At 44.7% G+C, this 13078-nt stretch overlaps 1 protein-coding gene across 1 annotated transcript in view; it reads left to right on the plus strand.

The window, feature by feature from the left end:
• Nucleotides 1-9157: 9157 nt before the first annotated feature.
• Nucleotides 9158-13078, plus strand: part of PDZD8 (PDZ domain containing 8) — a 35978-nt gene continuing 32057 nt past the window's right edge. The window contains exon 1 of the mRNA XM_081863645.1: nucleotides 9158-10058. Within this exon, the coding sequence (XP_081719771.1) occupies nucleotides 9187-10058 (872 nt within the window). The 5' untranslated portion in view covers nucleotides 9158-9186. The remainder of the gene's footprint in view (nucleotides 10059-13078) is intronic.

The raw sequence follows: 13078 nt of genomic DNA on the forward strand, positions 1-13078 counted from the left end.
GTGCCCTGGCGCCCCGCACCTCTAGCCTCTATGGGTATCTGACTATCATTCCCCTGACTATCATTCCCTTTCATGCTCACAGAAAGCCCATTGAAAATGTCAAAATTCTGTTTCTTTGTTCACCTTGGCTTTGCTACTTGCAAGGTGTGCTGCTCTCTCTTAATGGGGTTGTGAGATAGGGATGGTACAGGCTGCAAGTTGTCCCCTTCTTTTCTCCTAAGAGGTGCCTAGAAAGGAAGAGGTCTCAGTTCTGATCACACTAGGTGGATATTAGGCAATGACCACGTATGCAGTACTGGCACTTCGTTTTGGTTGTTAAAAAGTGTGGCACTTACTGTAACAACTTTATGGGGAGTACCGGCACCTATTTTTCTAGGGGAAAAGCACTGCTCAGGACTGATAACAGATGTTTCTGTCCAGCCCTTGTAGAGACAGCAAAGCAATGGAGGAAAATTACCTTCATCATATACCCACAGGAGCATGTGGGGAACGAATATTCCATGTTGCTGTGCAGTTCTTCTGCTATGCTGACCTAAAAATCTCAGAGAGGAGCAAACAAATAAGAGTTGCTTTCTGGGAGCTGGTGCATTCATCTGGTCATGCTAAGCCGTACTCCAGTTTACCATCATGTACACACCAGATCATTAGCCTCAATGCCCAAGCTGCAATACAGCGCTAAAAATACCTCACTGCCTTACAGGACTCATCTATGTAAAACTCATTAAGACTTGAAAAGTGTCATATGCCAAATGTTGTTTTTAAGAAAGAAATCATGGTCCTTGAAAAGGATGAAGTCTAAGGTGGTATTCAACTCAGTTTTGCTCAGAGTAGATCTGTAGAAATTAATTTAATTATGCTCATTAATTTAGTGGATCTGCTCTGAGTAAAACGGAGTTGAATGCCACCCGTAATGTTTACCCTGCTCATGGGAGATTAAACATTTCACATCTTTAATATTTTCAACACCCTTCCATAGATTTAATAGTACGATCCCATGCAAATTTACTCCCAAGTAAGTCTCATTGTTTTCAGTGGTGCTTACTCCCAGATATGTATGTATAGGATTGCAGCCTTAGTCAGAGAGTGGAATAGAGATCACATTACAGCAACAGATGCACTGAACAGCTGGTGAGGAGGTGGTGTTAAGGCCTACAAATCTCTAGTATAAAATTAAACACAGACAACTACCTTGATTTTAGCAAAGGCGGGAGGGAGGATATCAAGCCTTTCGATAACCTCCCAGGTTCTATGTGGGATTGCAGGCTTGTTGAAGAGAATATCGGGATGATACAGTAGCTTTTTGGGCTCTCCTTTATTTGGCAATAGCCATGCGCTATTACTGGTCTCCTGGGCAGACTTAGAAATGCTCCTCATCCAAACAGCCATTGACAGTGTGGGGTGAGACAAGGACGAAGCTTAAAAGGGATGCAGGTGCACAGGCCAAAATGGATTAGCCTGGCTGATAACACTGTTCACCCAAAAGGATTTCCCCATGCATTAATATCTCTAAGCCACGGGCCTGCTTTTAGGCTGAGCAAAGTGGGACGAGAAAGGGGAAGAGAAACAACCTGCTCTCAGGGAAAGCAAGGGCAACAGACTTCTGTCTTAACAGCCTCTCTGCTTTGGAGCTCAGGATGTTGTTTCACTTGCTGTCCCCTTCAATTGCCACAGCTGCTGGCTTCTGAAAGTCCCTCTGTGCTAACTTTGCACAGGAGGCTGGGGAAAGAGGTGAAGCCAGTTGCACAACATTCTCTTGCCGATTCTTATGCACAAATCAGATGAGACTTGTGTAAGGGGACTTACAGGGTAAGGATGCCAGATGGGGAATGCCGCTGCCAAATCATTGATACTTCTTTTTCAAATGCAGGTTTCCCCTTTAAGATATGTCAAGGTGCTGCGGGAAAGAATTAGGGCCTTGCTTATGTATATTTAAAGGGAATATCTAAGTTTGAAACACGTGTCCATTTTCGTAAACAATTATGTTACAGGATGCAGGCTTGGTCTGGATGTCACCTTAGGTTTCCTCCAAGCCTGTGGTTTTATATCTGTAAGATGGGATTCTGTAGGGAAGAGGCTGCAAAAGTAGTCATTTTGCTAAGTTGATGGTTCTAACAAGTTCTGCTAAGTATATATTTGCATGAGTAAATAGTAGGCCAAGTACAGGTGTGTTCCTATAGGAATTGCTAGTGTGATATGCTTCCAGGAGAAGGGGGCAGGTCTTCCTCCCCTCCCCTAGGTGGAGGCAATGTCATTCTCAGTGGGTGACTAAAAGGTCAAGGGCCAGTCTCATCTTACCTCTTGTGTATCTGGAACTGGGAAACACAGAGGACTTATGCTGAGTCTGAAGACAGGGCTTTGCCCCGCCACTTCAGCACAATGAGGGAGCAAGAGTGTTAATGTTCTGAGCCCTTAAATTTCATGCTCATGTGCAAATAAAGCCATATATCTCAAATACAACTCAGTCTCTAGTGATCTTAATTTCAAGGAAACAAAACAAGAGATATGCACTCGCACCTTCAAATCTCTCACTGTTCAGAGATTGGGAAGCATGCAGTGCTTTTATTCTAGAAAAAAGGTGCCGGTATTCACTATGATGTTGTTATGGTAAGTGCCACACTTTTAACAAGTGCTTTTCTTCGGGGGGGGGAGGGTGCTGGTACTGTGTACCCTTGAGTACCCCCAGAAAAAAGCACTGAATACATGTAGAAATAGGTAAAGGTAAAGGTAAAGGGACTCCTGACCATTAGGTCCAGTCATGGCCGACTCTAGGGTTGCGGCGCTCATTTCGCTTTATTGGCCAAGGGAGCCAGCATACAGCTTCCAGGTCATGTGGCCAGCATGACTAAGCTGCTTCTGGCGAAACCAGAGCAGCGATTGGAAACACTGTTTACCTTCCCGCTGGAGCGGTACCTATTTATCTTGCACTTTGCCGTGCTTTCGAACTGCTAGGTTGGCAGGAGCAGGGACCGAGCAACGGGAGCTCACCCTGTTGCGGGGATTTAAACTGCCAAAAGGTCGGCAAGTCCTAGGCTCTGTGGTTTAAGCCACAGCACCACCAGTGTCCCATAAAAATATGTACAGAAGTCTAAATGTTTCATAAAAAGCAGCAAGGGTGGGCATGTATGCATTGCCAACAAAAGGAAAGATGAAATTCATCACTCTCGGAAGAGAACAGATTTGCATATATTTAGCATAAGGCGGCATGAACTATTGTCAATCACTAGTTTAAGCCTTCCAGAGTTCTTCGCCCCATGTGACTATCACTGCATGAGGGGAAGCATGGCAATACTCTCTGGCTGACCTCACCGCTCCTTCATTATCATTGTCACCTCTCCCAGAGCTCTCTCACTTGTTGGGGGCTGAACCTCTGCAGCAGGGAGCCAGTTCTAGTCCTGAAAGCTTCTTGCATGGTCTAGAACCCTGGAATATTAGGATTCTAAACCATTTGGGAGCCTACATGTATAGAAAAGCCTTGCTGCAGAAGTTAACTCTCCAATGCATGGAGGGCTGCGGGACTGGTGGGGAATCTGTGTCCCTCTAAATATTTGTTGGATTCCAAATCTCATCAGCCCCAGCCAGCATGGCCAGTGGTTAGGGATGATTGGACCTGTAGTCCAACATTGTTTCTCAGCCCTGGGCTAGAGGGAGGCATTAAATAGAAGGATGAGAAAATATGTGTGTTTTGGCTAAGGTATGGTTTTGTGCCTGTGCTTCAAAATAGAATTTAGTGTATTTTGGGCAATAAGGTGTGGATGCTGTTTGAATCATAAGGTGGCTGGCTGCCATGTCACTATATTTGGTTTCAATAAAATTTTATTGGTTTGAGTTTCTGCCCTACATTGGGTATTTGCTTCTTTAAGATTTCAGCCATTGCAAAGACATTTGTGTCTCTCCGCACTGTGCCCCCCCAATCACCAGCAATAGTGGTGGTTTCTCTGCTCTACCTCCTCACTGCTTCAGCTCACTCTGAGAAAAGGCCAAGGGGATCGTTCAGAATGAGACCTTCTGGCCAAAGTGGCCAGAAGGATACCAGAGTTGCTCTCGCAGTTTGTCATGGAAGCTAGAAAGGCTGTTTTAAACATATATGCCAAGTTAATAATGAAGTGAGCAGAGGATCTGGGGAGCACCAAAGTCCTCACCCCTCCTCCATCCTAAGATAACTGTCTCACTCTGCCATATTTTGGACTGGCCCTGTCCAAGGATGATGGGCATTGTAGTCTAGCAACATCTGGAGGGATGTAGGTTCCCCATCTCTGCTTTGTGATTGAGATGCCTTTTTTTTTTTTTTTTTTACTACCACCACAGCATGTAGCTTAGGCAACAGTTCTTCCTGCATACTTAAGCACCAGCTCTTTATTCCTCTCCAGGCTTTTATTATGCATGTTTATCTGCAGACCTCTCTTCCTGTGCCTTTAATCATCCTGCTTCCTAAAACTCTCCGGAGAACAAATAGAGGGGTGTGTGTGTTTATAAGCTGAATAATGGATGAACACCATGCTGCATTTACTGTGCTGTGTTTCCAGCTAAAGTACATTATTTCTACATGGCACCATGCTGCAAGACCTATGTTTAAAGCTAATGAGCCATAGATTAGCATCTCGGAAAGTCAATTAACACAACTGTCTCTCTTGCTCTCTCTCCCCCCCCCCTTCATTAACTCGTATTTATATATTATTAATACAGAAAAATACGTGGGCTCCTTCTGTGGTGCATATAATACCTGTGTTATTGCTGTGGACAAAATAAATCATGTTAATGGCCCTGAATATTAATCCCAGAAGTGTGGCAACTTTGAAATCAAAGAGTTGTATGTTGCTTCTGGTAAGCAATCAAACTGCCACAGTAAACATAGCTGTTGATTTAGTGTAGCTCCACACACTTTGCTTGACTGGGCTTCACATTCCCGCCTTTCTGCTGATCTCATATAATGTAAATGTAATTAGTCCCTAACTATACATGTAATGTGATTAGCAAAGGAAAAAACTTAAGAGCCCTGTTGAACAAGCCAAAGGTTCATTGGTTTCCAGCATTCTGGTCTCACAGTGGCCCAGGAGAAGCCTGCATGGAGGACCAAGAACAACACTTTCCTCACTTGTGATTCCCAGTGACTGGTATTCAGAGGCATACTGCCTTCAGTAGTGGGGGTAAAAGCATAGCCATCATGGCTAGTGGCAATTGATAACCTTTTTCTCTTTGTGTTTGTCTAAGCTTCTTTAAAGACATCCACTTTGGTGGCCATCACAATCTCTTGTGAGGGCAAATTCCCCAGTTTATTTATGCACTATGTAAAGTATGAAAGTACTTTATTTTTTCCTTAATCTTCCAACTTTCCTGCTTCATTGGAGAGGGCAAGGTTCTACTGCTCCCTATCCATCTTCTCCACACAAAAGACACAATGGAAAAAAGTAGCTTGCTAAAAGACACATAGTTGGAAATCTGCCAATGTTTATGTTGCAAGATGAATCTACATGTTGGGAATCAGAAATACTTGGTGTACAAAAATAACAAATTGGAATTAAAGTTGCTACCTACCTGTGACAATTGCCTTAGCTCCCTTTAAAACACACACACACACACAGAGAGAGAGAGAGAGAGAGAGAGAGAGAGAGAGAGAATGAATAAGAGGACAAAAAGCCATCTGCCCAGTCTCCTCCTCTTTGCAGCAATGTGTCCTGCATTATCTGGCCAGGTTGGATCTATTCACATCCCTTAATGTCATTTTTTTTGTCCATGTGCCACATGCCAATTGCATCCTGATATGTTATGTGACACTGGAGGGCTAGACAGCTGCACCTGTCAGCAATTTCAGCCTCCCTTCTATAAAGTGGTTATGCAAAAGCAGGGTTGCCAGATCCAGTTTCAAAAACAAGAGCTCTTGTGTTGGAAATAAAGAACACACCTTATGTTAGGTTGAAATACGGTGTTGTGAACTGAGGGTAGTCATTCAAAACAAAGGAAATGCTTTATAATTTCAGTGTTGATATGCCTCTGAATGCCAAGGACTGAGGGGTAAGATATAGGAGAGGGTAGTTGCCTTCATGTGCTTCTGTGCTTCCCAGAAGGTCCTAGGACTAGGGCTGTATACATACCCAAGTGCTAATGAGTTTGTGCGTCACGTACATCAAACTTTTTAATGTGTGCTTTTGCATATGTATGTCCACCAGTGGCGTAGCGTGGGTTGTCAGCACCCGGGGCAAGGCAAGTAATTTGCGCCCCCTAACCCTGGATTTGCGCCCCCTAACCCTAACCCCCAGATGTTGCGCCCGGTGCGGCCGGCACCCCCTGCACCCCCCCACGCGACGCCACTGATGTCCACACATGAGCCCTTTCAATTAAAATCATCATCTCATTGTTTTCCATCCGCACAAGGGGGCAGTGTTCAATGGGATGTATTTGAAATATGTGTTCCCACCCACCCTGAATATTTATCTACCAGACCTGTGCAAAACAGTGAGTTAAAATGTGTGTGTGTGTGTCTTCTTGCCTGCCTGCCCCGCCAGCAGCCCACCCGCCCTGAGTTGTGGAAAACCTGGTTTCATTTTGGGCATGCATCCTTTTGCCTGTGCAGGCACTTTATTTCTTTATTTGTTTATCAAATTTTGTGGAACACCAGACTTGCTCAAAACAGCTGCAGCCTACTGAGGGTGTTTGGTAATGGATGGCACCCAACAAAACATTGCTATACATAAAAAAAAAACCCACCCCCACAACGCACTGCAGTATGTTGATTGGGGGCAGGTCAGACACCCACCTATCCCCGCCCTGGATCCGTCCCCAAAACAATTCAGAAGACATGTCTAAGGGTTTTTAAAAGGATTTTTAAAAAACTCAATTTTAACTTACAGGTATTTATTATTTTATTTCAACAATGTAGAAGTGCATTGTGCAGTAAGGTCACAAAGGATACAATATTATCAATTCTTTGTCCAGTGTGATTAAATTTAGACTCTTGATTAATTGACCTATCTCTAGGTCACTTATCAGGTAACATGAGGTGTGATATCACCACCTGTCTTTTTAACTGAGCAAGGGTTTGGGGGAAGGAGAAGGCCAAAACTGAATGTGTGCTGGCTAGAACAGGCTGCATCGAGACATGGATGGGAACATGACTGGCTGCTGCTTTAGACCCAAGCTTGCTGAAGCTATGAGAGCCACTATTAGAGTGTAATGTTCTGCACTTCCTCAAAACTCAGGTTGTAAATTTGTATAAAACAAACCTTTATTCTCAAAAACACTAGTCGCAGGTTTGCCTCAAAGATAAACTCTTTACCCAAAGTGCCAAGACCCCAGAATCTTGCTGTTGCTCAGCTTTTTCAAGTAGGTGCTGTTTGGACTGCAATCTTAAAGCATCACTCAGAGACATGTAGTTTTTCATACCATCCAATAACCATTATTTTAGAGGAAAAGAGGGACAACAGTAACTCTGAATAATTAATACTCCATTGCACTTTTGAATCTGGATAACATTAATGGAAAACCGGAAAACCTGTGTTTGTTATTCTTTTCCCTTTAGCATAATGAAATCTGTGCCTAATTCAGTTGCATTGTGTAATTGGTCCGTAAACAGCATATATGAAGCAATATACAAGTTCTGCGTGTTTCTTAAGGTTAAAGGCCTTGTTTTAAAAAGGTAAATAAAGGCAACCCCCATCCGCTGGACTTTGATTTGGTATTTTGTCATGTTCACAAGAGCCTAATTTCACACCCAAAACCCACTCCCGCTCCGCACCCGCTCCTCTCCCTCTTCCCCTTATTTTTGCATGGGTAAAAAAGTTTACAGGTTCCTTTCGATTTGTCTGTTTCATTACAAAAGCCATCCTTCGTGTCGATTCGGCATATTTAAGTCACTGCAATCCTTCAAGGTCCGGCTACCTTCTTGCTTGAAACTGTTATGTTCAGTGAAGTATAAGCTGCGTGCCAATGTTATCTTGGCTAGAATATTTTCATTCATTTTCTTGGCAGTAGTAGTTGCCTAAATCTGAACCAAAAGCAGGAGAAAGGGAGTGATTTTCACGGAGATCGGAAAACGACGCGGGTGGGAGGAGCATGCCGGTGAAGTGCAAACAAAAAAAGGACGTTTGTTTGCCACGACATTTGGGTAGCACCCAAGCATTTGATGCTTCTGCTCTAATTATATTTCTGATGTGCTTGTGTATGCTTTACTCTATCGCTTTGGGACGTTCTGTTGTGGGAAGCGGCTTATAAGTTCAATAAACTAATGCGCTGGTTGCAATTGCTTTGTCGGTGGACCAGGTGGGAAGAGAGCAAATAAAATCCAGGCCAGCAAAGCGGGTTGCGGGTGCGCGCGTGTCCGAATTCAGAATCCCTGTTGTTATTCTTAGAACACCGCTTGCATCGTATGCAGATAAAGAAAACACCGCTTCCGCAATCCCCCTGGTGGAGACAGGATTCAGCCCGAGCCTGCCCTCGAAACAGGCTTCGACCACGTTTCCTTCTTGCGGTGCCTTTAAGGACCCTCACACTTTCAACCCTTTTGCCTTACAAACACTAACTAACCTCTCAACCAGCCTTGAACACAGAACATGCCGGACGGGCGGGGGGAGTAGCGGGAACCAAAAGCAACAGAAGGGAGGAGGAGGAGGGGCCAGAAACAAGCACGCATGCGCACTTCCTATCTCCTATTTTCCGCCTTACTTTTTTTCCCCTCCTCCCTCCGCAGTATTATGAGGTCAGCGCATGGGACGGCGTAGCCTATGACGTAACCCACCCACTCCCGGACCTCCCCAGCCCTTACAATCCAGACAGAAGAGGGGACGGGGCAGCCAAAGGGAGAGAAGTGGCAGTTGGTCTCTCCTCAGGAAGGGGGCGGTGGACGCGAGAAGACGAGAAAAGACCCGGATGCCGCGGCCGCTGCTGCTGTGTGAGGCGGAGCGGGCCACGGAGGGAAGGAGTTGTGGATACGGCGGCGGTTTGTCGTCTGGGGCCGGCTGAGGGGAGCGAGCGTTGGAGGGGGGGGGCTGCGTCGACCTCGAGCTCCCCGGGTTGTTGCTTTTGTTTTCTGACGGAGTTGCGGCGGCGCCCGTTTCCCCTCAAGCCGCTGCCCGCAAGATGGAGGTAGCGGGGCTGGCCGTGGCGCCGGCGGCGTGAGGCGGCGAGGGCCGCGGGGTAGGCGGCTCGCAGGGAGCCGGCGCGGCTGCGTGAGGGGCGGCGAGAGGCGCTGAGGCGATGCTGTCGGTGTATGGAATGCTGCTGTCGGCTCTGCTGGGCTCCTGCCTGACGCTGCTGTGCCAGATCCTGCTCTTCTACCGGAGGAAGCCCGAAGCCCCCGAGGGGCCGTCCTCGGCGCCCAGCACCGGCATCTACACCACCCGGGCAGTGCCCGACACCAGCCTCAAGGAGTACTTCGCTGGCTTCGTTGGCGGCGGAGGGGTGCAAGAGGGGGCTGGCTCCCGCAGCGTGCCCCCCAGCCAGTCCCCTTCCAAAAATGACCAGGGCACCCACCCGGACTCCTCCTCTAGCTCGGTGGTGGAGTTCACCGAGGAGACCCTCTATTGGCTCAATGCCATCTGTCTCTTTCTCTTCAGGGAGCTCAAGGACACTGGCTTTGTCAGGCACTGGGTCACCAGGAAGATCAAGGTGGAGTTTGAGGAGCTGCTCCAGACAAAGGTGACAGGCAAGGTGCTGGAGGGGCTCAGCTTGAGAGACGTTGCCTTCGGGAACGTTGTGCCCGTTTTCAAGAACATCAAGATCCTGAGGCCAGTGACCTGTAGCGAGGAAGGATGCCCCGAGGAACTAGACTTTGAGGTGGACGTTGAGTACAACGGTGGCTTCCACTTGGCCATTGATGCCGACCTTGTCTTTGGCAAGTCGGCATATCTCTTTGCCAAGATCTCTAGGGTGGTGGGTCGGGTGAGGCTGGTCTTCACCCGCTTGCCCTTCACTCACTGGTCTTTTGCCTTTGTCGACGAGCCTGTGATTGGTCTTGAAGTCAAGTCACAGTTCGAAGGAAGGCCCTTGCCACAACTTACTTCCATCATTGTCAGCCAGTTCAAGAAAGTCATTAGGCGCAAACATACTTTACCTCATTATAAAATCAGGTAAGGTGCTTTGGGTTTAACTGGAGCAAAGCTATACTTTACTCACATTATAGCTTGGGGAATTGTTGGAAGGAAAACTTTCTATTGACTTATTCTTAATAAACACTGTTTAGTAGTATTTGAAACATGGTAATAACAACAATGATGATAACATTCGCAAAAATGCCTTCTGAAGGTGGCATTTTTAGAAGATGAAATGGTTTGTATACATATGCATAGGTCCACAGATTTTTGGTTTGTCTTATCAAAGCCATTATTTAGTTGTACTACTGACCCCACTCCCCCATTCCACACCTCATGGTGCCCCTTATTCTGTTGTTGTTTTTTGAAGAAAGTGCAAGCAGTAACTCACTGCTGTTTTCTTCCAGTCTGCTGAAAATCTTGATCATGTGGAAAGCTTAAGGTGAATAGAGCCAAACATGTACCTTTGATTTCAGGAAAGCTGGATTTAATCAGCTCAGAGAAATGCTAGGTAGGATTCCATGGCTAGATATACTAATAAAGAAAGGAACCCAAGACTAGTGGGAGTTCATGAAGTGAAGAAGTTACTAAAGGCAAATCACAATTCTAATGGGAGAAAAATATGAGGCAAAATGTAAAGAGCTGATGCTGCTGACCAAAAAGTTTGGTGATGAACTAACCCACCCCGAGACTTAGAAAAAATGAAAGGAAGGAGAGGTCGTCACAGAGGGCAAATACAGATGCATACCCAGACTTGTTAGGAAAACTGAGGCTGGCATACTATGTAATGAAATGGATTGTATGGTTTAAGGAAGAGGAAGGTAACCAGGCCTGCTTCATTGTAAGGATGATGAAATGTTAGTATGTACCGGTAATAAAGAGAAGGAACTACTTTTGCCTCTTGTTTTCTCCTAAAAGGGGAACTGTATGTGACCTTGTGACAGTAGTTAAGGGTCAGGATTGCAATTTAAGATAGAAGAGGAATTGGTCAGAAAATGCCTAGCTACCTTAAAAGAGTTCTGGTTTTTAGGGCCAGATGCATTGCATTCTTGGGTACTAGAAGAAGCTGCTGATGTATTCTCAGAATCTCTGTCTATCATGTTAGATATCCTTGAGAATAGGCAAGGACTGGATATAGGCAAATGTTGGTCCAGTTCTCAGAAAAGAGGAAGATTAGACTGCTTTGCTACCAGGAAAGATACTTGAACAGATTAGATAGGGACAAATTTGTAAGCATAAATCTTGACAAAACACAGTGGTTAGTAGAAGCCAACATAGATTTGTCAAGCATAAATACTGAAGGGCTGAATAGTTCTCTGCTATCCCAGAGCAAGAGCATATATAATGGGCTTAAGTTACCAGAGTGTTGCATGTTAAGTTAGACTTGGGTTGCATGTTAGGAAAAACTTTTTAGTGGTAAGAACATGAAACCAATAATCAGTTATCTGGGGTATATGGTTGGGCTTTCTTTTGCTGGAGGTCTTCAAGTAGAGACTGGTCATCTGTTGGGGATGCTTTTGCTCTGGATTTCCTGGAATTTCTAGCTGGGGGTTGGTCTAGATGGCCTATGAAATCCCTTTCTACTCTGATTTGCAAAAGCCTTTCTGGAAGGAAAGAAACTTCATGTCTTTCTTTCCTCTCTACTTAGGGAAAATAACTAATATTCTCTCTCTTGCAAGAGATGTAAATAACATCTCATTCACTCTTTGGTACTCTTTGACCTGCAGAGAACTCTTGGAATTGAGGACTCTCTGTGTTTCCTCTTGATACTCTTCTATTTATGGACAACCTGGGGTGGGAATATTTTTGTGCTGGGTGTTTGGTGCAGGGATGCTTGCAACTGGCAAACAGGTGAGTGTATTTATGGAACTCTGTTTGCAAATTGGAAGCATGCGGGGGGGGGTGTTGTTTTTTGTTTTGGTAAACTACATAAACTTGCTAGAATTTTTAAGAGGCATGGTTTTAATGCTATCTTATTTTGTAGATAGTCTATGTTGGCAAAATGACTTTGTACAAAGTAGCAGAAGAAAGAGAAAAGTTGTTGTCTGTTCTCTGACACCCCTTGACTACACCCTTTTCTTCTAACACTTTAAAACACACATGCCATGTTCAAAAGATTATGTACTCTGTTGATATTTAGTCCAGATCAGCTGCCTTTCACAGTTTTTGGTTTTGTCTTTTAACCACTAATGCAGGTAGGAATTATTTTCCTGTGTGGAGCTTGTCCTGAAAGGAGTGGTTACTTGTCTTCTTCCTTCCTTTCCCTTTACCATCTTTATCATTAGTTGTACAGGGTTTTTCAGCTTAATGTTAGATTGTGGATGTGTTCCCATACATTTTAAAAACACCAATTTTGAGATATCCTACATATCTCAATCCCAAATACTACGTTTAGAGCTTTATAATGTATAATAATAAAGTACTTGGATTTATTCTAAATGCAATAGTAGCTACCATGCAAGGCGCTGGGAGATGTTGGATAGTTTTTCACATAGCATGTGTTCCTGAGCACTAGAAGATTCTGTTTCCATCAGCCTGATCCCCTTGGAGAGGAAGCAGACTCCCTCATTCAGGGGTGGGAGTGCCTTGCTGTGTTCAACTAATCATTGGAGCGATTGTGTTGTTTGCATACTACAAAGTATTCTGCAATTGAACAAATGGTGTAAGTTTTGCTTTTGGGGAATTTCAGTTTAGATGAGTAAAAGGCAACATGAAATAAGCATATAAAATTATGCATAGCACATAGTAAGTTGATAGAGGAAAAAATTCCCTCATAATGCCAGAATTTGTGGATATCTAATGAAGCTGAATATTGGAACTTTCAGGAAGATTTTGAGTGGGGGGTGCAGAGGGAGGAGAGAAGCCCCACTGTGTGAGTGAACACCTTGCATTACAGTGGATTTTAACCAATGGATATTGGTAGAGAAAATTTAGTAGGGCCTAACTGACAGTAAATCACTGATACCACAGAATTATAAAATCATAGAATTCTAGAGTTGGAAAGGACCCCATCATTATCCATCTCCCTGCATTACAGGAATCTCAGCTAGATCATATAT

This window comes from Podarcis erhardii (assembly GCF_964252035.2).
Source record: "Podarcis erhardii genome assembly, chromosome: 5".
Lineage (NCBI taxonomy): Eukaryota > Metazoa > Chordata > Lepidosauria > Squamata > Lacertidae > Podarcis > Podarcis erhardii.